The sequence below is a fragment of the Pongo pygmaeus genome, chromosome 5, assembly GCF_028885625.2.
Source record: "Pongo pygmaeus isolate AG05252 chromosome 5, NHGRI_mPonPyg2-v2.0_pri, whole genome shotgun sequence".
In the NCBI taxonomy this organism is placed as follows: domain Eukaryota; kingdom Metazoa; phylum Chordata; class Mammalia; order Primates; family Hominidae; genus Pongo; species Pongo pygmaeus.
The window spans coordinates 88,890,978-88,918,259 of record NC_072378.2 but is presented as its reverse complement, the minus strand read 5'-3'; the positions used below and the strand labels follow the sequence as shown (position 1 = coordinate 88,918,259).

The following is a 27,282-nucleotide window of genomic DNA, read 5'->3' as shown; positions in this document are numbered from 1 at the left end:
ATGGTGAAACCCCATCTCTACTAAAAATACAAAATTAGCCGAACATGGTGGTGCATGCCTGTAATCCCATCCACTCAGGAGGCTGAGGCAGGAGAATCACTTGAACCCAGGAGGTGGAGGTTGCAGTGAGCCAAGATCATGCCACTGAACACTCCAGCCTGGGTGACAGAGTGAGACTCTGTCTCAAAAAAAAAAAAAAAAAAAAAAATTGGGTCATTGGTTGGGTGCAGCAGCTCACGCCTGTAATCCCAGCACTTTGGGAGGCTGAGGTGGGTGGATTGCTTGAGCCCAGGAGTTCAAGACCAGCCTGGGCAACATGGCGAAACCCCATCTCTACAAAAAATTGGCTCAGCGTGATGGGGTGTGCCTGTAGTTCCAGCTCCTCTGGAGGCTGAGGCAGGAGGATCGCTTGAGCCTGAGAGGTAGAAGTTGCAGTGAGCTCTGATTGCGCCACTGTACTCCAGTCTGGGCAACAGAGCAAGACTCTCAGTAAGTAAGTAAATAAATAAATTAATTAATTAAATAAAATTGAGTCATTTGTTTTCTTAAGTTTTGAGAGTTCTTCATATATTCTGCATACAAGTCCCTTCCCAGATACATTATTTGCAGATACTTTCTTCTAGTCTGCGTCTTGTCTTTATTACTTAACAATGTCATTTGATGTTTTTCTTTTATTTTATTATTACTTTTTGAGTTGCTGCTGTCTTTTAAGTCCCAACAAATTCTTCATTTTTGTATTTGTTGTGCTTTTCTTTCTAAATTTTATTAATATTATTATTATTTTAGTTTTCATGGGTATTGAAGTTTTATTTTAATAACATCCAGTTTACCAATTTTTGGGGGAGGGTGTCATATAATTTTTGCCTAACGCAAAGTCATAAATATTTTATCCTAGAAGTTTCATAGTTTTAGGTCTTACAGTTAGGCCAAGACCAATTTTGAGTTGATGTGAGTTGAATTTTTTTTTTTTTTTTTTGGCATATGGATGTCCAGTTGGTCCATCAGTCATTTGGTGAAAATGACTGTCCTTTCTTCTTGGAGGTGGCTTTACCTCTTGGTGAAAAATCAGTTGTCTATGTAAGTGTGGGTTTATTTCCCTGTCTGTTCCAGTGATCTGTTTGTCTATTTGTCTGTCTTTACACCAACACTCACAGTTTGGACTGGATTTCTAAGTTTCTCTAAGATGGGAACCATGTTTTACATATCTTTTTGTCTAACCAACATTTACCAAGCAACTACTTTGGGCCCATTAACCCACATATTTATTGTATTCATAAAACAGAAACCCTAAGAGCACAACTGAAAGAGAAAATGTGGAGTTGAAATCACAATTTAAGGAGTATTTAATATTTTGAAACATTTGTGTTTGGCAAATAAAGTGAAAGGGAATATCAAAGGTTTTCAGTGAACTTGTGCATCTTTGGAATTAAACATAAAACAGCGTGTCAGTTGTCTCTTTTTACTTTGTAAATTTTGTTTTATTTACTTATTTTCATTGACAGATTATAGTTCTATAGATTTAAGTTGTTATTTCTTTTCCCTTCTTTCTTTGTTTTAGAGTTGGGGTCTTGCTATTACCCAGGCTGTTCTCAAACCCCTGGGCTCAAGCAGTCCTTCCTTCTGCCTCAGCCTCCCAAGTAGCTGGGACCACAGGCATGTCCAACAAATTGTTGTTTCTTTCTTTTTGAGACAGGGTCTTAACTGTGTTGCCCAAGCTGGAGTGCAGTGGCACAATCATGGCTCACTGCAGCCTCAATCTCTTGAGCTCAAGGGATCCTCCCACCTCAGCCTTCCAAGTAGCTGTGACTACAGGTGCTCACCACCATGTCCGGCTAATTTTTAAATTTTTTTTGTAGAGATGAGGTCTCTTTGTGTTGACCAGGCTGGTCTCAAGCTCTTGGGCTCAAGTGATCCTCCCACCTCAGCCTCCCAAAGTGCTGGGATTACAGGTGTGCACCACCAGGCCTGGCCACCTTCCCATTTCAGTGTCCCTCATGACTCCGTAGACATTAAAAATTGTTTTTCTTTCCTTTTCAAAACCAATTTTAATTATATATGTATGTGAATATATTTCATTTTTAAAATTAAAATCAAATTCCTTTTCATGATCCCCCTAAATTGTCCTTCTACCTACACTTTGCCATTTGCTGTGTATCCTTCTGGACCGTTTTAAAATGCATTTTTGTACATATTTATATTTTCACTTATATTTGAAATGGTTATCCTTAAATTAAAAAAAAAATACTTAACTATGCTTTTCTAGCAGCAACCATAGCATTCTTTGACTTACCTCTCTTTTACCATTCATTGTTTTCCATTGCTGATGACATTGTACTGCATTTTGGGTGTATTTTTCTTTCAGGAGTTACATCCTTGAGTAATTCTTCCAAAGGGATTAAGTGGGAAATAAACTTTCTAAGTCCTTGAATATCTGAAAATGTCTTTATTTCACTCTCAGATTTGAAAAATAATATGATTGGTATATTAATGAGTTCACAGATTTGTTTTTCCTTTTGTCTTTTTAAGATCTGTTCTGTTGTCTTCTCATATCTGTGTTGTTGATAAGCATCTGATGTCTTTCTAGTTCTTTCATAGGTAATTGTTTCCCCCCTAAGGATTTTATTGTTATCCTCGATTTAAAAATTTTTTTTCACTTCTCTTTTTGTTCCTATAGATATCCTTGATATTTTGAAGTTACACTATTATTTTTTTTTTTTTAGGTGTGGGCCTGTTTTTAAGTTTCTCCATTTTATTTTGTGAGTCTGTTCATTTTGAGTTTTATCTTTTGTTAATTTAGGAAAGGCTTATCTATTATTTAGTTAAATGTTGCTTACTCCCCATATTCTGCATTCTCTCCTTTTGGAACTTCTTTGGTAAAATAATGGTTCTTCTGAATCTTATTCCTGATGCCACTTTAACTTTGATTTCATACTTTCCAGTGCTCTATTCTTTTGTACTGCATCTTGAGAGACTTTGACTAGCCAGTCCACTATTTCCATCTTCATCTGTGTTTATTCTGCTTTTTAATCCATACATTTTTATTGCCAAGATCTATATACCCCTTTTTCATAACTGCTCTTCCTCTGAAACTGTCTGTTCTTGTTTCATGAATGCCATATTTTCTTACATCTCTGAGTCTCTAAAGTATATTTAGCTTGACAGTTTGCTGTGATTCTGTTATTAACTCTGCTTCTTCAGGTGTACATTCTTACATTTGTTGAGTCTATATTGTCTTCCATAATCTTGGCATTACTTGAATATTTGATGTTCAAGGAAATGTTGGAGGGAAGATGGTACTGTATGCACCTCTGATAGTGCTCTACTCCACACATTGTAGTGAGAGTTAGGGGAGGTGAAAGGACTTTGAGGGCAGTAGTGGGGATGCTTCCTTGTCCTTCTGGGCATCACTAGCACTGGGGGCACTGCCTTCCTTCTCATGCCCAGCCTCCTCCATTTACTGCTTTCACCTAGAAGATATCCTAGTGTGTGTAGGGTAAGTTTGGGTGAGTGGGCCGTGGTGCACAGAGTTTATCTGCTTGGCTGTTTTCACTGTTATTCTCCAAATAATGACTCTGTTGCTTGTCTTCATATTCCTTCCTGTTGTGGGATTCCACCAGTTCTACACTCTACAGCAGAACTCTGCCATTCATAGTCAAGGACTGCAGATTCCCTCTTCAAGCTCATCTTTGTGTTTCTTAAGGATTTCCTGGTTGTCAATTTTGAGTTCTCTTTTTGTTTCAAACTTAGCTATCCATGTTTCATTGTCTACCTATTTGTTTATTATACATACCATTTCTATTATTTTTAGGGAGTTAGTATGGGAAGGGAAGATGAACATGTTATCTGTCTGATATTTGTAAACTTGAAGTCCTGTTTCATTTTCATTTCATGCCCTGCTCTTGCTAAGATTGACTTGTAATGGCAGTACTGTGACTGGGTAGCATATAATCGCTGATGAAGAAGAAAACTGGTTAGATTTTGGGTCATTTGCTTCCACATTACTGCCTATATTGTATGTCATCAGCAATGTGTTGAATTGGATTCAGTTGAACTGGAAAAGTATGGGTGGATAAGGTAGGGCTGAGGAGTTGCTTATAGTGGAGTAATATCTATGCACATCTGTACCTGCTTAATTTTTCTTTATTCAGTCATTGTTTTATCTGAAATATGTATGTTTGCCTACACCTATTGCAAATTCAAACATCAAAGTATTACATATAGTAAATGAAACTTACTAAGATATTATCAAGTATTAACGTGTTTTAGACAATTGTAGAGTTTTGGGGGAAAATTGTTGGTTACAATAGGGAAATAAAAGGTTACTTTTCAGTCTGTATTGGATTAGGTTAGACCAGAGAAAAAGAAAGACATAATGAGGTATAGTTAAGAAGGAAATAAGAAATTTAGGAAAATAATTTAATGTATATACATCTCTATATTTTATATTCTTTTTTTTAATTTTTTTTTTTTTTGAGACAGGGTTTTGCACTGTTGTCCAGGCTGGAGTGCAGTAGTGCAATCAAAGCTCACGGCAGCCTTGAACTCCTGGGCTTAAGGGATCCTCCCACTTTAGCCTCCCAAGTGGCTGGGACGACAGCTGCATGCCACCATGCCCAGCCAATTAAAAAAAAAATTTTTTTGTAGAGACAGAGGTCTGTCTATGCTGCCCAGACTGGTCTCAAACTCCTGGCCTCAGGTGATCCTCCCACCTCAGCCTTCCAAAGTGCTGGCATTATAGGCATGAGCCACTGTGCCCAGCTCCTTTTTTTTTCTTAAGACATTGGTTTCTTTTCTTGATCCTTCTTTGAGTTTCATACTGGGTTTTTTATTTTTGTGTATTTATTCATGAAACCTTTTTAAAAAATTGAGATATACTTTATATACCATAGTATTTGCTCTTTTAAAGTACAGAGCTCAATGGATTTTAGTATATTCACAAAGGTGTGCCATCATCACCACTGTTTAATTCCAGGGATTTTTTTCTTTTTTTTTTTTTTTTTTTGAGACAGGGTCTCACTTTGTCACCCAGGCTAGAGTGCAGTGGTATGATCTCAGCTCACTGCAGCCTAAACCTCCTGGGCTCAAGGGATCCTCCTGCCTCAGCTCTTAGAGTAGCCGGGACTACAGGTGCGTGCCACCACACCTGGCTAAATTTTAGCATTTTTTTTTGTAGAGATGGGGTTTTGACATGTTGCCCAGGCTGGTCTCAAACTCCTGAGCTCAAGCAGTCCACCTGCCTTGGCCTCTCAAAGTGCTATGATTACAGGTGTGAGCCACCATGCCTGGCAAATTCCAGAACATTTTTATCACTCCAAAGAAACTACATAGCAGTTAACAGTCACTCTCTATTTTCCCTTCTCTCTAGCCACTGGCAACCACTAACTACTTTTTGTCTCTATGGATCTGTCCATTCTGAACACTTCATGTAAATACAATCATACAATAGGTAACATTTTGTGTCTGTTCTTTCACTTAGCATTATTATTTTCACTGTTCATCCATATTGTAGCATGAATTGGTACTTTATTCCTTTTTTATGGCTGAATAATATTCCACTGTTTTTTTTTTTTTTTTTTTGAGACAGGGTCTCACTCTGTCACCCAAACTGTAGTGCAGTGGCACGATCGTGGCTCACTGCAGCCTCAAGCCACTGGGCTCAAGGGATCCTCCCACCTTGGTCTCCTGAGTAGCTGGAATTACAGATGCATGCTGCCATACCCAGCTAATTTTTAAAGTTTTTGTAGAGATGGGGTCTTACTATGTTGCCCAGGCTGATCTTGAAGTCCTGGCGTCAAGCAACCCTCCTGCCTCAGCCTCCCAAAGTACTGGGATTATAGACATGAGCCACCATTCCCAGCCTATATTCCATTGTACCACATTCTTTTCATCCATTCATGAGTTGATGGGTGTTGGACAGTTTCTACTTTTGGGCTATTGTGAATAATACTGCTGTGAATATTTGTGTAGAAGTTTTTGCCTGGATATATGATTTCAGTTTTTTTTAGTATATTTGGAGGAATGGAATTACTAGGTCATATGGTGACTGTATGTTTAATCTTTTTTTAAGACAGAGTGTCACTCTGTTGCCCAGGCTGGAGTGCAGGGGCGCCATCTCAGTTCACTGCAACTGCTGCCTCCCAGGTTCAAGTAATTCTCTTGCCTCAGCCTTCCAAGTAGCTGGGATTACAGGTGCCCGCCACCATGTCTGGGTAATTTTTGTATTTTTAGTAGAGATGGGGTTTCACCATGTTGGCCAGGATGGTCTCAAACTCCTGACCTCAAGTGATCTGCCTGCCTCGACCTCTCAAAGTGCTGAGATTACAGGTGTGAGCCACCATGCCCAGCCTGTTTGAGGAACTGCCGAACCGTTTTTCAAAGTGCAACATTTTGTGTTCCCACCAGTGGCATATGAAGGTTCCAGTTTCTCTGCATCTTCACTAACATGTTATTATCTGTCATTTTGGTTATAGCCATCCTAGTAGGTGTGAAGTGGGATCTCAATGTGGTTTTTACTTGTACTTCTCTGATGGCTAATGACATGGAGCACCTTTTCATATGTGTATTGGCCTTTAGTGTCTCTTTGGAGAAATGTCTATTCACATCCTTTGCTCATTTTTTATTGTGTTGTCATTTATTGTTGAATTATAAGCATTCTTTATATATTCTGGATACTAGACTCTTATCACACGTATGATTTGCAAATGTTTTCTCCCATTCTGTATGTTGTCTTTTTACTTTTAAAATTTTTGATGAAGTCCAGTTCATCTGTTTTTTTTTTTCTGTTGCTTGTGCTTTTGCTGTGATAGCTAAGAAACCATTGCGTAATGCAAGGTTGCCAAGATTTACACCTATGTTTCCTTCTTAAATAAAACATTTTGATTTAAGAGTTTTATAGTTTTAGCTCTTCAACTTAGATGTTTGATCCATTTGAGTTAATTTTTGTATATGGTATGACATAAGGGTCTAACTTCGTTCTTTTGCATGTGGATATCAAGTTGGCCCAGCACCATTTGTAAGTCTTAGTTTTAATAATTGTTTTAGGTCCTTGATCTCATTTATTATAACAGCCCTATGAGATGTTTATTTTCATTATCAAGTCCATTTTGTAGATTTTGAAATTGAGTCTCAAAAGCTAAGTATCTTTTTCGAGGTCTGATAGTTTAAACCCTAAGTCTTGCTGATTTCAGAGCCTTAACACTGAACCACGGTCTATACTTCCTTTACTCCTGTGAAATGTACACGCTCTTGGTCAATTAGGAAGGCTGCTTACCAATTAAGTGGTTTTCTAGGACTAAAGAACATTGTGGAATTAATACTCTATGTTTCAAGAACAAAGGAAAGAGAGAGCCCTACAGGGTTTTGAGCTGTTACACCAACTTCTTTTTTTTTTTTTTTTTTTTTTTTTTTGAGACGGAGTCTCGCGTTGTTGCTCAGGCTGGAGTGCAGTGGCATGATCTCGGCCCACAGCAAGCTCCGCCTCCCGGGTTCACGTCATTCTCCTGCCTCAGCCTCCTGAGTAGCCGGGACTACAGGCGCCCGCCACCACGCCCGGCTAAGTTTTTTGTAGTTTTAGTAGAGATGGAGTTTCACCGTGTTAGCCAGGGTGGTCTTGATCTGCTGATCTCATGATCCGCCAGCCTCGGCCTCCCAAAGTGCTGGGATTACAGGTGTGAGCCACGGCGCCCAGCCCACCAACTCCTACTTTTATCCAGTAATGCCTAATCCCTCTAGGACCCTTAGCAAAGGATTTTAAGATTGAATTTTTGTTACCAGGGACTGGTGTAGTGCTGGCCTCTAGAACTTTCTGTGAGGATAAGAATGTTCTATGTCAGGGATCCCCAAACCCCGGGCCACAGACCCGTACCAGTCTGTGGCCCGTTAGGAACTGCGCTGCATGGCAGAAGGTGAGCAGTGCGGGAGCAAGCGAAGCTTGGTCTGTATTTACAGCCGCTCCCCATTGCTCGCATTACTGCCTGAGCTCTGCCTCCTGTCAGATCAGCAGTGGCATTAGATTCTCATAGGAGTGCAAACCCTGTTGTGAACTGCACATGTGAGGGATTTAGGTTGCACGCTCCTTGTGAGAATCCAGTGCCTGATGATCTGTCATTGTCTCCCATCACCCCCACATGGGACTGTCTAGTTGCAGGAAAACAAGCTCAGGGCTCCCATTGATTCTACATTATGGTGACTTGAGAGTTATTTCATTATATAGGACAATGCAATAATAATAGAAATAAAGTGCCTAATAAATGTAACCTGCTTGAATCATCCTGAAACCGCCCCACCACCCCACTGGTCCCTGGAAAAATTGTTTTCCACAAAACTGGTCCCAGGTGCCAAAAAGGTTGGGCACTGCTGTTCTGTGTCTGTGCTGTCCAATACGTTAGCCACTTGCTGGATGTGGCTGTTGAGTACTTGCCACGATGAAACTGAGGAACCCCCAAATTTTTATTGTGACAAAATATATATAACATCATAACATTTACAGTTTTAGCTATTTTTGGCGGTGAGGGGCGCATAACAATGTGACTGTTATGCGCCCCTCACCACCATCCATCTCCAGAATGTTCTCATATTCCCCCACCTGAAACTACGTACCCATTAAACATAGAACTCCCCATTCCTCTTTTCCCCCAACTCCTGAAAACATTCTGTGTCTATGAATTTGGCTTCTCTAGAAACATCATAGGAGGAGGATTTGAATTTCTAATTTTAATCAATTTTAATTTAAATAGCTGTATTTGGCTAGTAGCTACCTTACTAGATGGGGACCCTGAGCCAGGGTGGGCCTGAGAGATGTCTGCCTGTCACAAACTTTGTATCTGCTGTGTAACACAGTCCAAACCTGTGACATCTAGTCCAAGGCCCATTTTCCAGGCCTTCGTGGCTTGGAAGAGTACTAGCCAGAGGAGGGTGACTGAGAGGCATAACTCACGTCAGCAAGCATCTCTTTAGTGATGGCTTCTCGGAGAACAATATGGCTCCTGAATGCTCAGACCTGGATTCTTTCCACAGTCTGCTCCAGGAAATAAATCTCTCTTCACGCTCCTGAGTCCCTGCTTGTGATGTGGCATTATATTGGTGTCTGGGCCCCGGGATGGTGTGAGAAGTGGCGAGACTGTATTGTTGAGTGTTTTGCACTTAGCAAAAGCTGTCCCCTTTGCCTGGTGGGAAGTATAGACCAGCGGTTAAGTGTTAAGGCTGTGAAGTCAGCAAGACTTGGGGTTTAAGTGGAGGGATGCAGTTAGCACTCTTTGGAAGAATGGCATCATCTGTGAATCATAAATCACATTTGAGGTGGAAGTGAAACTCCTCTAATTAACCGCTGTGAAAGCATCTCACCTTCATTCTCATTTTGTGGTTTCTCCAGTTCTGGACTTCAGTGACCCCTTCAGCACTGAAGTGAAGCCGAGAATCCTGCTCATGGGCCTGAGGAGAAGCGGCAAGTCGTCTATTCAGAAAGTTGTCTTTCACAAAATGTCTCCCAACGAAACTCTGTTCTTGGAGAGCACTAATAAGATATGCCGGGAAGATGTTTCCAACAGCTCCTTTGTCAATTTTCAGATTTGGGACTTCCCAGGACAGATTGACTTTTTTGACCCTACGTTTGACTATGAGATGATCTTCCGGGGAACAGGAGCACTGATATTTGTCATTGACTCACAGGTAAAGCTCGGAGTCTCAGGGGTATGATGGCCTGGCCAGTCCCCTCCACCCCACCCCATGTTTTTGGTTTGGTTTTTAAACTCTGGAATAGGCCTTTCTACCAAACAAGTGTTTCTTGGTCAGGGCTCTCAGACTTTGCCAAAGATAAAAGGCTCTAGCCGTGACCAACAATCAACCCATTGAACATTAGGGAACAATTGACACTTCAGCAAATCATAGACCTAGGAAACCTCACTGATGGAGGGGACCATTCAGGCCAAATATGTCATCCCCACTATGGTACCGTTGGTCAACATCTACAAAAGATCACAGGTTCTCTGCAACAAAAACATGTATATAAATTTACATTTTAAACTGTTTATTATTTCCTATGAAGATAAAGTTCTAGGTGTGAAAATTTTTCTTCTGAAATAAATTATTATAATTATTGCTTAAGATAATATAATTATGTATTTTATAGGTGATTATTACATATAAAAAGTAAAATTTGAGATAAATATCCCTCTTCAGAAGATGGATATTTGATATTTTTTCCACTTCATATATCCATGCTTGAATAAGACAATATTTGGCATCAGTTCCATTTTTGTTTTCTGTTTATATAGTTATAAGCACTGAGAAACTTTATTCACATAAGTAAGTAGGTGGATATGAGGTGAGTTTTATTCTAGCATTCATCCTGCTATTCAGATTCCTTCCAAGCTATATCCCCTAAATTACCAAGTTTTCTATCATGAAAAATTATTTTTAGTAGTTTAACAACAGGCTTCCGGAGTAGGTTCTCCTTTCACTTTGTTGGAAGCAAAGAATTGGGAACCCGTTTCCTATGCTTTGAAGAGCCCCGTTCCCAGTCACAAGTCATTCCCTGTATCAGGTTCTTTTCTAGCATTCCACATTGGCTCCTTGGCACCCTGGGTTTTTTATATCCTGGGGCTTTTCTACTGTAGTTGGTGTAAAGGGGAGGCAAAGGGGGACAGTAGGACCACAGTTGCATGTCAGGCAGATACATTTTAGGAAGGGGATGTGCAGCAGGATAGAGGCATTGGTGCTTTCCAAACTATCCATATCTGGGGCTCTTAGAAAGTGCCCATGACATATGGCCCAGCCTGAAGGCTCCCCAGGGGCTCCCTTTTGCAGCTGGGGGGAAATAAATGGCATCAGCCCTTCTCGGCATGCACTGAACCAACTCTGAGGTTCAGGTTGTGCCCTTTCCCTGGAACTGTGGACCCACAGTGAGACAGGTTGGCCAGCTGCGGCTGTGCATCGCCCCGCAAAACACACCCGGCCTTTCTAGGAGCACCAGAGCTGTTAGGGCTGAAGTGTTACAAAGACTATTCCCGATAATATCAATCTGAGCCCATGCTCGAGAACCATCCTCTGAGTAGACTCCCCATGCCTGAGAGGATCGTAAGTTCATTCAGGAACTAGGTGCCTGTTTAAATAATAATAACAAAATTTTCAACTAAGCCTCTCAGTTCCAAGTGGCTGCATTTGTGTACATGTATGGCTGTGGGAGCATGGCCAATGGTTAGAAGGGTTCTTCCTTTCCTTTTTGGTAGGGGTGTGGAGGAGGGGGACTTCAAATCCAATGCCTGATCTGTGATCAGCAGTTTACTCTCTTCCCATGGGCCTACCCAGAAACGCGTGTGTTATCTGCACCACGTCCAGGGCCTGCTGTCAGCAGCTGCTTTCCTGACTGTCCCACTTGTACTGACCTGTTTTCTGGCCCATCTGTGGTCTTGGCAGTATCCCCTGCTTTACTGTCTCAGGTCTGCCAGCACCATAAATTAGGGAGCTTAGAGCTCAAGGGGAGTGGATGGGGTGTGTGCATGCTGCTGTAGGGAAGGGGAGGCTCCAGGGATGTCATGCTCATCTCTCTCTTCTAAGCTCCATTTTTCTCCCTAAGTCACGCAGCAGCTGTTTCTGTAGTTGTTGAACTGGGTAGCTGTAGTAGTCCCACCCATGGGTGAGTAGATTTCCAACCAGATGACTCATCATTTCAAGACAATGGATTAGTAAGTACTTACTTAAATACCACGTTGTGCTTACATAGCAATTTGCATTTATGGGAATTCAAATTTACAGTGTCATCTATTTTAGGTGTTTCTAATATGGTTATAATGTGGCTAAAATAGGTACATCTGCCTATTTTTAAATTGAAGGCAGACCTTCAATTTAGATTGGTAAATGTGTTTTTTATTTTAATTTTGTTTCTTGAAGTTTTTTTTTTTCTTCCTCAGACGAGGTCTCACTATGTTGCCCAGGCTGGAGTGCAGTGGCTATTCACAAGTGTGATTATAACCCACTACAGCCTGAAAGTCCTGGGCTCAAGTGATCCTCCTGTTTCAACCTCCCAGGTAGCTGGGACTACAGATGCATGATACTATCCTTGGCTCTTCTCTTGGGTGTTTTTTGTGGGGCAGAGAAAGATATAGGAATGTTTGAGAAGTTCATCTTTTAAAGGTACACTTTTTTTTTTTTTTTTGAGACAGAGTCTTGCTCTGTCACCTAGGCTGGAGTGCAGTGGCACGATCTCGGCTAACTGCAAGTCCGCCTCCTGGGTTCACGCCATTTTCCTGCCTCAGCCTCCCGAGTAGCTGGGACTGCAGGCGCCCGCCACCATGCCCGGCTAATTTTTTGATTTTTAGTAGAGATGGGGTTTCGCCATGTTAGCCAGGATGGTCTTGATCTCTTGACCTCGTGATCCACCCACCTTAGCCTCCCAAAGTGCTGGGATTACAGGCGTGAGCCACTGCGCCCAGCCTAAAGTTACACTTTTTAAAAAGAGAAGGCTGGGCACAGTGGCTCATGTCTATAATCCGAACACTTTGGGAGGCCAAGGCGGGAGGACCACTTAGGCCCAGGAGTTTGAGGCTGCAGTGAGCTATGATTGTGCCACTGCACTCCAACCTGGGTGACAGAGCAAGACCTTATCTCAAAAAGAGAAAAAACCACACATAAAAATAAACAGTAGGAAAAGCATTGTTGATTACTGTAATTTATTTAAAATAAGGAATAATTAAATAAGCAGTTTCAAAACCTAGTATACTTTTCAGTTGGAAGCAGAGTGTAAAAATCATGTTTGCAGGAATCTTTATGGAATGTGATTAGAAGCACTGACAGGAAAATCAAAACTTTAGGGAAGTGTCTCCACAGCACTTGAGTGTCCTTTCCTTTCTTTCTTTCTTTTTTGAGATGGAGTCTCACTCTGTCACCAGGCTGGAGTGCAGTGGTGCGATCTTGGCTCACTGCAATCCCTGCCAACTGGGTTCAAGTGATTCTCCTGCCTCAGCCTCCTGAGTAGCCACCACACCCAGCTAAGTTTTATATTTTTAGTAGAGACAGGATTTCACAATGTTGGCCAGGATGGACTCGATCTCTTGACCTCGTGATCCACCCGCCTCGGCCTCCCAAAGTGCTGGGATTACAGTCATGAGCCACTACGCCTGGCCCCTTTCCTTTATTTCTAAGCAGTGCTATTTTGTTCTCACTCCTCATATTTTTATTTTTTGTTCATGAATTCCTTACAGTCACAGGATTGCCAGATAAATATATCCCCCAGGAGTAAATGTGTACTCACAGAATGTCATAAAATAAAAAAGAATGAAAGCAAGAGTGGTTCCCATGATCTGTGGTGACACCCCAGCCCCACTCCCCAGCCTACAGAATGCACCATATCTCCTGAAGCCATTGCACATGTGCTGTGGATCCAAAAGAGAGTTTCTTCTTGATCTGTGCTGGTGCTTGTGACCTGCCCATAATCCCCAGATCTAATTTCATAGTAGAAACTATGCAGTGTATTTTACCTTAATTTTTATTTGTCAAAGAAAGTAATAAATAATGGGAAAAATCACCTGCAATCCCTCTGTTCTAACCAACCAAGTATTTTCTTTTTTTTAAGTCCTTGTAGCTACATGCTGCTTTTTCAGTTAGTTGGTAATCAGACCATTTTATATACTTGGCAGGGAGGTTAGAGTAGCAATTTCCAATCTTTGGAGATGTGATGCTCTCTTGACATGGGGTAGTTTTGCTCACAGACATGTTCCCTTAACTCCCCTCCTCAGTTAAAGACAGCAATAACACTTTTCTTGAGGTGTAATTTACATGCAGTAAAATGCATTCATTTTAAGTGTACAGTTCAACAGGTTTGACAAATGTGTACACCATGTAACCACCCCTCCTTCAAGATATAGAATATTTCCACCACCCCAAAGGTTCCCTTGTGCCCTTTCTCAGGTGGTCCCCTGAAACGCTCAGCCCCAGGCAACCACTGAAGTGCTGTCACTTTAGTTTGCCTTTTCTAGAATTTCATCTATGTGGAACCATACAGTAATACCTTTAGTTTTTAATGCTTAATCTGCTGACCCAGCATCCGACATTTGCCTTTCATTTAATTTAATTTTTTTTTTTTTTTTTGAGACGGAGTCTTGCTCTGTTGCCCAGGCTGGAGTGCAGTGGCGCAATCTTGGCTCACTGCAACCTCCGCCTCCCAGGTTTAAGCAATTCTCCTGCCTCAGCCTCCTGAGTAGCTGGGATTATAGGCATGCGCCACCATGCCCAGCTAATTTTTGTATTTTTTTAGTAGAGACGGGGTTTCACCATGTTGGTCAGGCTGGTCTTGAACTCCTGACTTCATGATCTGCCCACCTTGGCCTCCCAAAGGGCTGGGATTACAGGCATGAGCCACTGCGCCCGGCCTCATTTTATTTAATTTTTGCAGACAGGCTCTCACTCTGTTACCTAGGATGGGCTGGGGTACAGTGGAACCATCATAGCTCATTGTAAACTCAAATTCCTGGGTTCAAGGAATTCTCCTGCCTCAGCCTCTGAGTAGCTGGGCCTACAGGTGCGCACCACCAAGCCTGGTTAATTTTATAGATAGATAGATAGATAGGGGTCTCACTGTGTTGTTCAGGCTGGTCTTGAACTCAAGCAGTCCTCTCCAGTAGGTGGGATTACAGGCGCAAGCCACTGCTCCTGGCTTTTGTCCTTTATTCTAAACAACTCTGTAGAGTGTGAAGGATGGGAAGGACTCCATTTGCGGTTTTTCCCTCTTCATTGTTTCCTATTTGTATAATTAATATTTGATTTACCTAGAGACTAGGGATACATTTTTATTGATGTTTGGAGCATAGAAGAATGCCAGAAAACACCCCCAATTATATTGGCTTTCTGTTTTTACCAGGTTTGGAGGCATAAGTGGTGGGGCAGAGGGGGAAGGCATTTAGATTCTGTCCTACAGATCTCTTTCCTTTTTTTTTTTTGCTATAAAAACAAGACCTGTTCACACCCTTCAAATTGGCAATAAAAGATCTGACACCACCAATTGTTGGTGAGGGTCTGAAGCATCAGATGCTGTTTACACACTTCCAGGTACAGTCAAGGCACTCCTACCTATGACCTGACAAGTCACCCTTAAGAGTAAGCCACATGTACATGAGACTGTACATATATCATTGTAATCACATATACATGGAAATATTAAATGTCCATCAGCAGGCAAATATAAATTATAGATCATCCATAAAAGGAAGTTTTTTAGAGCCATTAAAAGGAACTAATGCATTGTAGTTATGTACTACACATAACATTCAACATAGGTGAATCTCACTGACATAGTGTTGAATGAAAAAGGCAAACTATAATATACACACAACTTAATATTTCTTTCCATTTTTAAACAATGTAAATGAATTATATGTGATGTTTGGGGATATATATGTCTGTATTAATGTATACATGAGTGGGAATAAATACTAAACTTGGGATAGTGGTTGTCTCTAGAGGATGAGGGGGTAGAGGGATAGCATGGGTTGGGAGGATGAGGAGAAACACAGAGAGCTTTTGTGTAGATGTTTTGTTTCTTAAACAGAGATGAATACACAGGTGTTCATTATATAGACATGGGAAGAAGAAAAAAGTATTGTTTGGGGCAATTCCTCTAGACCAGGGGACTTGTTCTGTAAAGGGCCAGATGGCAAACATCTTAAGCTTTGTAGACTGTACTATCTCTGAGGAGTTTCTCTAGAGGAAACTTACTCAACTCTGCCATTGTAGCACAAAAGCAGCCTTAGACAATATGAAAGCAAATGAGCACGTTCCAATACAACTTACTTTTAAGAAACAGGCACAGGGCCTGCAGACTGTGGTCTGCTGACTTCTGCACTGAACCAGTCGTTCTTAAAATTGCTCCTCAGCTCCTTCCCCACCCTCCCAGTGGCCTGTATCATGCCTCCATCTCTAATTGTTCATCACAGTTCACAAGAGACTGGAAAAGTTAGGAGGAACAGTATTCTGGGGAAGGTCTTATGTGGAGTAGGGTCTGTTTCTCTTCCTGAAACCGCAACTCTGATCTTTTTTTTTTTTTCTTTTTGTGACCGAGTCTCATTCTGTCATCCAGGCTGGAGTGCAGTGGTGTGATCTCAGCTCACTGCAATCTCTGCCTCCTGGGTTCAAGCGATTCTTCTGCCTCAGCCTCCTAGCCTCCTGAGTAGCTGGGACTACAGGCGCATGCCACCACACCTGGCTAATATTTTGTATTTTTAGTAGAGAAGGGGTTTCACCGTGTTAGCCAGGATGGTCTCAATCTCCTGACCTCATGATCACCTGCCTGGGCCTCCCAAAGTTCTGGGATTACAGGCATGAGCCACTGCGCCCAGCCAACTCTGATCTTTATGACTGTCATCAACCTCAGTCATAACTGCCTAAATCAGCTGCATTTTTTTTAGCCTTTCTTTTTCCTCTCTTTGTTAACAGAACTTAAGTTTTCACACTGGAATTATAAGAAGCCAGCTTGTTGAGGGGAACCTTTGCAACATATTTCGGGGGGTTGCAGCCACATGGTTTCCAGGTGAAGAGTGTGTGTGTGGGAGGCTCAGGAAGCAAAGCGGCCTTCTCTCACAGGCATTGCCTTTGGTCCTAGGATGATTACATGGAAGCCCTGGCCAGGCTCCACCTCACGGTGACCAGGGCCTACAAAGTGAATACCGACATCAACTTCGAGGTGTTTATTCATAAAGTGGATGGTCTGTCAGATGACCACAAAATTGAAACCCAAAGAGATATTCACCAGAGGGCAAACGATGACCTTGCAGATGCTGGATTAGAAAAAATTCACCTCAGGTGAGAACAGAAACCCCTTAAGGATCCCAATAAAGGATGGAAGAAAGCAAGTTTGGGGTTCGGAGTCACCATGATTGGCTTGGCATGGGCAGTAATTTACCTTCTTTTTACCCTGTTTTGTGCTATAGATGGATAGGATTAGGGGAAAATGAGCTTTGCATGTACTAATGCTAATCTTTAGTGAAAGCGATGTTTTTTTGTTTTTTAACAAATGGTCAAAGCTAAGGTTCTCCCCTCACAGGAGAAACACATTATAGAAAACTCATGAATATAATTTTAGTAGTTAGTTGATGCTAAAGTTTACAGTTCTTGATAAAGATACTATCTGTAATTATAAGTAAAGGAGTAGTCTGAAAACAATCCAAATAGGAATCCGCACAAAGGAAAACAATGTTTCTGTCATTTTTTGTGAGGTAGTACACGCATCATTTTGTAAATTGTGAAATGGAAAAAAAACAGTTGCTTCAATATCAAGAATATAAGTTACTAATGGGACAACCTAAGAGGCTTGTGTAAAGATGATCTGGCATGGATTGTCTTGCAGAATGTCAGGAAGCTGGGATGGACACAGATTGCTGCGGTTGTAAGCTTGCCAGTCGGCAGATGAGAATAGGCACAGCAGATGAGAAGAGGCACAGCTCGGGCTTTTTGGGAGGTGGGGAGGAATGGCTTGTTTTTTACCGAGGTCACTGTAAATTCTGAAGGGGGCTGGACTGTATGTGTTAGGACTATAGATACAGAAGGCAGATTACCGGTGTTTTGACATAGCCTAAGCAGCCTGTTCCTCATTCAAAGGGAAAACATGATGAAATACCGTTTCCTCTTTCAGCTTTTATCTGACAAGCATATATGATCATTCAATATTTGAAGCTTTTAGCAAAGTGGTTCAGAAACTGATTCCACAACTCCCAACTCTGGAGAATTTGCTGAACATCTTTATCTCAGTAAGTAAATAATATTCCTGTTTGAGTCACTTGTAGAATTTGAAAATAACATTGCAAGAGTGAAAAAGATCTTATTTCTGATTGCTTCTACAGCATTTCAAGGTCATTTAAGTATTACTTTTAAAGATTACTCCTACGTGTTCTTTTAGATACTTTAAAATTTAACTCCCAGCCCAGCTTGATGGCTCATGCCCCAGTTTGGGAGGCTGAGGCGTTATGATGGCTTGAGGCCAGGAGGTTGGGACCAGTTTAGGTAACATAGTGAGATCCTGTCTCTACAAAAAAAATGTAAAAACTAGCCAGGTGTGGTAGCACATGCCTGTAGCCCCAGCTACTTGGGAGGCTGTGGTGGAAGGAGTACTTGAGCCCAGGAGTTTGAGGCTGAAGTGAGCCATGATTGTGCCACTGCACTCCAGCCTGGGCATCAGAGCGAGAACTTGTCTCTAAAAATAAAAATAAAAATAAAATTTAACTACTCGAATGCATTCCTGCACTTCACTGGTATAATTGGAGTGTTTATTCAAGCTGTAGGCAATCATTCAATATTAATAGAGCCCCACCAGAGGTAGGGAACATAAAACTTGGCTTTATTGATAAGACGCAGACTGTTGAATAGCTTTTTATAAGTTTAATATGCTGTGAATGATGTACTGAATGAACCCTACACATCACCAGCTCCAGGTAGGCTCTGCTGAGTTGAATTGACGCAGACCTATTGGTTATACTCACATTTACTCTGTCATTACACAATTTTGAGTGTGTTTGTTTAGTGTTTCTAAGCTTATTTTAAAATTTACAGTCAGTAAAAGTATTTTTACTTGGCCTTTTCCCAATTGCAGGTGTGTATCTCTACGAGTTAGGAAATATTGCTCAATTTGGTTACCTAAAATAAATAATTGGTGGTCATTCGAATTATTTTTTTTTTTTGAGACGGAGTTTTGCTCTTGTTGCCCAGGCTGGAGTGCAATGGCGCCATCTTGGCTCACCGCAACCTCTGCCTCCTGGGTTCAAGCAATTCTCCTTCCTCAGCCTCCCGAGCAGCTGGGATTACAGGCATGCACCACCACACCCGGCCAATTTTGTATTTTTAGTAGAGACAGGTTTCTCCCTGTTGGTCAGGCTGGTTTCGAACTCCTGACCTCAGGTGATCTGCCTGCCTTGGCCTCCCAAAGTGCTGGGATTACAGGCGTGAGCCACCATGCCCGGCCTCTACTTTTTATTTCTTATGCAAGTCCAGTATAGAGAAGTATATGACAGTGAAGTTTAAATTGTAATAAAATGATACAATTTAAATTTTTAGTAACTTGAGTTTTGCTCATTTTGTATTTTACATTGAGAATGGCATTCAATTTTGTGTAGTCATGACATGGTCTGAAGTTGACTGTTGCTTTAAGGCAACTTTTTTTTTTTAATTTCAGAATTCTGGAATTGAAAAGGCATTTCTATTTGATGTGGTCAGTAAAATTTATATTGCAACTGATAGTACTCCAGTGGATATGCAGACCTATGAGCTCTGCTGTGATATGATAGATGTGGTTATTGACATCTCTTGTATTTATGGGTAAGTACAACATTCTTAAAGGCCACAATCAAGCCATCCTTCCTTCATAACCTTTCAGGCATTTTGCATTTACATTTACTTACTTGACTTTAACATTTTTGTCTTAAATGCCTGAAATCTATAAATAAATATACCATTTAGCATGCAATAATAACAGTTATTGAGCAAATGCCAGGCATTATGCTAATCTCATTGCATGCTTTGTATTATTTATTTTAATTTTTTAGCAAGAGGGTGTCCTTGTGTTGTTCAGGATAGATCACTCCTGGGCTCAAATGATCCTCCCACCTCAGCCTCTCAAGTAGGTGGGATTATAGGCATGAGCGACTGTGCCCAGGTTATCATTTAATTCTCAACTATTCGACGTGGCAGGAATTACATTTGACCCTTGAACAACACAGGGGTTGGGGTACCAACCCTTTGAACAGTCAAAAAGCCACATATATTTCCCCCCGGACAAACTTAACTTTTAATACTAATAGTCTACTGTTGACTGGAAGCCTTACCAATAATATGAATCATTGATTAACACACATTTTGTATGTTATGTATTATGTACTGTATTCTTAACAATAAAGTGAGCTACAGAGAAGAAAATTATAAGAAAGAATGTATTTACTATTTATTAAATGGAAGTGGGTCATCATAAAGGTCTTCACCCACATTGTCTTCACATTGAGTAGGCTGAGGAGGAGGAAGAGAAGGGGTTGATTTTGCTGTCTTAGGAGTGGCAGAAGCAGAAGAAAATCCATGTATAAGTGGACCTAGGCAGTTCAAATCTGTGTTGTTTAAGGTCACCTGTAGTGTATTCACTTTACAGATGAAAAAACTGAGGTTCAGAGTGGTTACATTTCTTACCCTTGCTCACACTATCAGTAAGGATTGGAACTAGAATTTGAACTCAGATCTGATTCCTGATCCTCTGCTGAAAAAAATCTGTTAACATACCATTCTTAGAAAACAGAGCTTTCTATACACTTAATATAAAATAAACAAGGAGTGGGGGAAACTGATTATGTTACCCAATGTAGAAACAATTCTACATAATTATAAATGTGCTGAACAGGTGATGTACAGACTGACTAGGTGTGAACTAGTTGTTCATCTTATTAAGATGTTAAAGTGTTGCTATCTGTATTGTATCTGACATACTCATCTAATTGATGAGGTAAAGCTTTTGCTCATCTTCCTCTTTACTCACTGCCTGTGACCTGCCTTACACAGCTTGACACTCTGCCTCCTTTGTCAGCTTTTGTGAGAGTCTAGTCTCCATTTCTCTCTTCCATTGCTTAAAAATCCTTTGCCCACTCAGCTCGGATTCTCTCTGTTAACTGTTAGACACACACACACACATACACACACACACACACACACACACACGGAAAGTGATACTTACAAGATTGTATTGAGGATAAAATATCATTAGGCTCATAACGTGCCTTTACCTGGTAGACTCTGGATAAATGTAGGGGCCATAATTTATTATTACTGTTATAATTAAACGCTGACATTAGAAATAGACCTTATTGCCCAAGATTACTGCCCTGAAGCATTCTATTATTTTTAAACCGTTTACATGGGTGACCTTGAAATAGTCATGGAAGATGAATGCACCCTGATTACAATGCAGATTGCCATGGTAATCAAGTACAATGAACAACACAATTAATCTGGCACATGCTTAACAATGTGCCTGATCATTATTGTGCCATATGGTCATTAGATGTAAGTGGTAAGTTGTTCATGTAAATGATGTTAATCAGAGTTACTTTTACCCAGCTAAAACAAACATGGGGAGGGAGGGGTTAGGAGGAGGCAGCCTGGCTTTGCTGTCAGATTGGTTTTTCTGTGGTGGAGTACAGTGTTCTGAGAACCCACAGGATTTAGTAAGAACCAGTCTGGGTCACAGATGGTTTGTGGGCTCTGGGGTTTCCTCAGATTGTTTGCTGGAGCAGCAACAAGCCAGTCCTGTTAACCAGCAGGAGGCAGGGTTGTGTGCAGAGCCTGGGGCCTTCTTAGGCAATGAAGAAGCAGGTGGCCTTGTAACTGGAGGCCTTGCTGCCCCTCCCCAGCTGCCCAGTGGAGACCAGCAGGCCCTAGAATCAGGTGACCTGGTGCCTCAGGAATCTCTCAACTGAGGCTGTGCCCCAGCTGGCAGCTCTGTGCTCGCACATGCACACACACGCACACACACATATATGCACACACACGCACACACTTTAAAATATGTTCTATCTTCGTGCGTTTTCATTGCTTATAGATGAAAAACTTGAGTAGTAAAACAGTTTTTGCAGTTGCAAACCTCATCAATTTCTACTTGTAATTTTTGGTGGAGTCTTTGTTTTTCTAATTTGTTTAATGTTTACCTTTTTCTGATTGTGAAAGTAATACATGCTCATCGCAGAAAATACATAAAAGTCTAAAGAATAAAATTAAAGTAGCCCATAATCTCACCACCTAGAGACAGTCAGTGTTTACATTTTATATAGTTTGTTCTTATTTCCATGTGTAATTTTTAGGATAATGAGATCACATTTGTATGCAAAATTTTACATCCTGCTTTTTTCATTTAACATTACCACCTGAGAATTTTCCTGTATTATTAAATGCTGTTAATAAACACAATGTTTAATATCTATATAGTATTGTATTTACTTGGAAATTTTAAATGCCATTTTCTTCATTGGGTAAAACGTTAAATGTTTCAGTTTCTTGTTCTCAGAACATTACTTATAAGCAAGAGAGATTGAGCCTTAAAATATAGTAGTTAAAACAGTGCAATGGAAGTTAATGAATTCTTTTAAAGCATCTTTAACATTTGAGGTCCAACACTTAAAAGGTTTTTCTTTAATGTTTTGGTAGGTTATAGTGAGTTGCATCCTTTAAAAAAACCAGTTAATCCTTTAAAAAAAACAAACAAACAAAAAAACGAACTTCCACAATTTACTTTTTTTTTTTTTGAGACGGAGTTTCGCCCTTGTTGCCCAGGCTGGAGTGCAATGGCGTGATCTCGGCTCACTGCAACCCCCGCCTCCCGGGTTCAAGTGATTCTCCTCCCTCAGCCTCCCGAGTAGCTGGGATTACAGGCATGCACTACCACGCCTAGCTAATTTTGTATTTTTAGTAGAGACGGAGTTTCTCCATGTTGGTCAGGCTGTTCTCGAACTCCCGACCTCAGGTGATCCACCTCGGCCTCCCAAAGTGCTGGGATTACAGGCATGAGCCACCGTGCCCAGCCTCACAATTTACTTTTAAGTGGCCATGTATATGGCCGCTTAAAATACTCTCAAAACTAAAAACCTACATTTCCTAAAAATACTCTGTGCAATTCAGGCTTTTCATTAAATCTTGCTTGATACTCTACCCCCTTGTGTATTTACAGGATTAAAGCATTAACTTTGAAATTAGCCATATCTAAGGTTTGAGGTCCTGGCTTTACCTCTATCGTCAGCTTTGACCAAGTTATCTTATTTTCCCCTAGCCTCAGTTTCCTTAGAAACTTAGAGGATTCTTGTAGCAGACAGAGGATAATGCATTTTAGGAACTAAGAATGGTTCATACCACATAGTAAGCTTTAATAAATGCTAGTTCTCAGTGAATGTGATAAGGTTTAACACAATTCCAATTAAGTAAAATTTCTGGTCAGTTATTCATAAATTTGGGGAGTAAAAATAAATCAGAAAATTTATGTACAGTTTTAGGTAAGGGGGAAAAGGTTTAGGGAAGTGTCCTTTGCCTGTGAGGAAAGGATTCATAACTCTTTTATTACACAGGTATCTTCAGAGGGTCCAGTTTCAGTCATTAAAGCCATGATAATAAGTGTGTATTTTATGTTCTCAGCATCATGCTTAGTGCTACATATGCATTATTTCATTTAATCTTCATTAGAAAACTTTGAAGTAATTACTGTTAGTGTACATATGAGGAAATTGAGGCTCAAAGAAGTTTTTCGACTTGTCCAAGCTCACATAGCTAGCAAATAAAAGAACTGAGATTCAAACCCAAGTCATTTGTGTCTACACACCACACCTTTTCTTAAATAGATCTATGTATCTTTTTTTTTTTTTTTTTTGAGATGGAGTCCTGCTCTGTTACCCAGGCTGGAGTACAGTGGCGCAATCTCGGCTCATGGCAACGTCTGCCTCCTCGGTTCAAGGGATTCTTCTGCCTCAGCCTCTTGAGTAGCTGGGACTACAGGTGTGCGCCACCACGTGGTGCCTGGCTAATTTTTGTATTTTTAGTAGAGATGGGGTTTCACCCATATTGGCCAGGCTGGTCTTGAACTCATGACCTCGTGATCTACTCGCCTCCCAAGCGCTAGGATTACAGGCGTGAGCCACTGTGCCTGGCCAAATAGACCTAGATATCTTATTTAACTCTTTATTTTGAAAAAAAGTTCAAACCTACAGAAAATATACAAGAGTAGTAAAATGAACTCCTATATAACTCTTCACTGGGATTCATCAGTTTTTACCAATTTGCCATATTTGCTACATCTCTCTTTTTCTAATACATATTGTGTATCTATTTCTTTTCAGTGAACCATTTGAGAGTAAGTTGAACCAGTTCACAGTTCAGCAAATTTAGCATGGCTACATTATTATCTAATATATAGACAATATTCAGATTTTACCAGTGGTCCCAATTCTATCTTTTATAGCAGTTTTTCCCAATTCAGGATCCAGTCTAGCACTTGGCTTTCAGGTCTCTTTAGACTCCTTGAATTTGGAATATATCTTCAGCCTTTCTTAGTCTTTCATCAGACCATGCTTTTGACAGCCTGGCTATTCTAGGTGAGAAAACAAGAAGCCCTTGGCCACGGAGGTGGGAAGAGCTAACCTCATCCTTCAACTGGCTTCTTCAGGTGCCTGGAGAGTGGCCCAGCTGCTGCAGACAGCCACTCATTGTCAGTGGGAAATGACTGTTGAGGACTGTGTATGTTTCTGTGCCCGTGTGTTTCTGAGAGCTTTTGCTGAAAGGCACTGCAAGTGTAAACAACTTATGATGATCACTTTTTGTGGCTTAAAGCTGGTCTCTGTCACTGGCTTACAGTTTCTAGTTCTTTCTCAATGGTCACATGTTTTGGTTTCTGTCCCCATTTAGTCTCAAAGAAGATGGAGCAGGAACCCCCTATGACAAGGAATCCACAGCCATCATAAAGCTTAATAATACAACCGTGCTTTATTTAAAAGAGGTGACAAAGTTCCTGGCTCTCGTTTGCTTTGTCAGAGAGGAAAGCTTTGAAAGAAAAGGTAACTTTTTGGTGTGATTTAAAAGAAGCATTAAAAGAAGCATCAGACTGCTACTGCATGTATTGTTTGTTGAATGTGAGTGGACAACAGCATGGCCCTCGAAACTTCCAGATGCCAGTCACAGGCCCCCTTGGCTTGGAGTCCAGAGCTGGGCTGGCTCCTGCCCACAGTGTCAGCTTCTGGGCCAGTGAACTGGCCTGCCCTCTAGTGGTGCGTCTGCGATTGCAGCGAGGTGGAAGTGGAACCCCATGATCCTCCCAGGGGCCTTGGCATCTCTGCTAGGGGGAAGCTAGCTGGGGCATTGTTGCCAGGCTGTGAATGAAGTCTCTTACCAGGGAGCAGACTCCCAGCCTATATTGAGGGTGGAGGTCTCCACTTTGGTCCACACCTCTAGAAGGTCTTAGGTAACCGTGTGATCTTTTGTTCTTCCCATGTAAAGGAGGGGACAACAGGTGGTTTGACTTCTGTTCAGCCTCAAAATACTTCTTAAATCTTCAGAACACAGGGATGGCATCATGATTCCGAAAAGAGAAGACCGTGAATATACTTAACTCCACCAAATTTTTTTTAGGATCAAATTCAGTTTTATTTTGAAACAAAAGCAATTAATCTAATTTCCCCCTTTTATAATACCTAAACAAAAGTTACTAACAGAAGTCCCTAGCTTACTGATACGGCTAGGGACTTTTGTTAGTAACAGGGTATGATTTACTAATTTGTTGGGTAAAAAAAAAAAATCTCCAACAAATAGTTACATATCCTGAATATGTAATAGTAACATATCCTGAAATAGCCTTTTTCTTCTATATTATAAGCAATATAAGCCCATTAAATTAAAAATGCTTTGAAAATTTAGGAAAGTATGTAGAATAAAACCACATATTTCACCATCTAGAGCTAAACCCATGGTAAATTTCTGGGATTTTCTTTCTCCTTTTCTCTCTTTTTTTTGAGACAGGATCTTGCTCTGTTACTTAAGCTGGAGTGCAGTGGCACAGTCATGGCTTTCGGCAGCTTCGACCACCTGGGCCCAAGTGATCCTCCCACTTCATCCTCCCATGTAGCTAGGACCACAGACACATGTCAACAGCCTGGATTTTTTTTTTTTTTTTTTTTTGGTAGAGATTGGGGTCTCACCATGTTTCCTAGGCTGGTCTCAAACTCCTCGGCTCAAGTGATCCTCCCACCTCGACATCCTAAAGTGCTGGGATTAAAGGAGTGAGCCACCACGTCCAGCTCTCCTCTCTTATTTCCTCTCCCTCCTACCCTCGCTCCTTTTCTCCCTTCCTTCATTCCTTTTTTTCCTTCCTTCCAACAAAACTGGGGCCATATTGTCTAATATAGTTTTATATTTAATATAAATATTAAAATATTTATATTTTATATTATATATATTTCACTTATGTATATCATGAAATTTTCCTAATTCATTGGCCATATAAACTTAATTTACATTGTTTATTTTTATCAGAAAAGTAATAGATTCTTTTAGAAAATTTGGAAATAATATTTAGCAAAAAACCAATAATTATCGATGTGTCTCATTCAGATAACTACTCTTAACATTTCCTGTATACTTTTCCAGTCCTTTCTTGCATATGCATTTTCTAAAAGAACTATGATAGATTGTATGATGAATTCTACTTTATAACCTTCATTTAAATTATTACAGACATGTTTCCAATTCACCGTCTTTTTTTAACCACATCATTTTAATGATTGTATTAGATTCTTCTATTTTCAGACATCTATATTGTTTCTAGATTTTGATGTTATAAATAATACCATTATGACCTCCTTTGCACTAAATATTTATGTGCATCTTTGGTTGTTTCCTAAGGAAAAATTTAAAGTGGAATTACTTAGATCAAAAGGGTAGGCCCATTTTGGGGGCTTCTAATGCATATTACCAAAATGTTCTTCAGAAAGATTTTCCAGTTTTATGCTGCGAAGAGAATATGAATACTTATTTTGCTGTGTTCTTATCAATATTGGGTATTAGTATTTTTAAAAGTTGATAACTGAAAACTGGTATATTATGTGAATTTACATTTTCTTGCTGCTTAGTGATGTCCTGTATTTTTCCTGTGTGTACCCTGACTGACCAAATTGCCTTTTGTGTCCTTTGGCCTCAAAACTTTAAATTAAATGGTGTTCATCTTTTACTCCTTATTTTCATCTTGCTAGAAACAAGAACAGATTATATAATAGATCACGGAATTTTAAAGATAGACAGGAATACACCTTGTTTCACCCTCTCATTTCACAGATGATTTTACTCAGGCCTAGAAAATATAAATGACTTTCTCTCAACCATCACACCACCACTTTATGGCAGTCAGGGCTAAAGGTTGCTGGCCTCAAGTGATCCTCCCTGCTTAGCCTCCCAAAGTGCTGCGCTGTGCCTGGCCTCCTGGTGTGCCTGGTGCCTGGGTGTTTTTATTGTGCAGCTAGGGTTGAGAACTCCTGAACCAGAGAAGGATGTGGGGCCTTATGAACTGTAGGTGGGGTGAAGAGAGTGTTTATTTTGTTTATGTCTCTGTTCATGTATTTTCAAAAAGTTTTCATGAGGGTTGAAATAGCAAACACTGTTTATGCATGTTTACTGTCTTTAAAAAGCCTCAGTTGTGAACTTTTACTTAAAATTCCAAACACAGCAAGATTACTGTTACATTTTGAAATGTGTAAAGATATGTAAGTTAAGGTTTGTCAAGAACAATAGGGGCGGGTGCCAGTG

General features: G+C 40.5%; 1 protein-coding gene across 2 annotated transcripts in view; it reads left to right on the top strand.

Moving 5' to 3' along the window:
• RRAGD (Ras related GTP binding D) overlaps nucleotides 1-27,282 on the top strand; it is a 54,523-nt gene that overhangs the window by 15,317 nt on the left and 11,924 nt on the right. For both annotated transcript variants that reach the window (XM_054491118.2, XM_054491119.2), the window contains exons 2-6: nucleotides 9,371-9,666; nucleotides 16,589-16,788; nucleotides 17,618-17,732; nucleotides 19,151-19,293; nucleotides 24,397-24,545. In XM_054491118.2, the coding sequence (XP_054347093.1) occupies nucleotides 9,371-9,666; nucleotides 16,589-16,788; nucleotides 17,618-17,732; nucleotides 19,151-19,293; nucleotides 24,397-24,545 (903 nt within the window). The remainder of the gene's footprint in view (nucleotides 1-9,370; nucleotides 9,667-16,588; nucleotides 16,789-17,617; nucleotides 17,733-19,150; nucleotides 19,294-24,396; nucleotides 24,546-27,282) is intronic.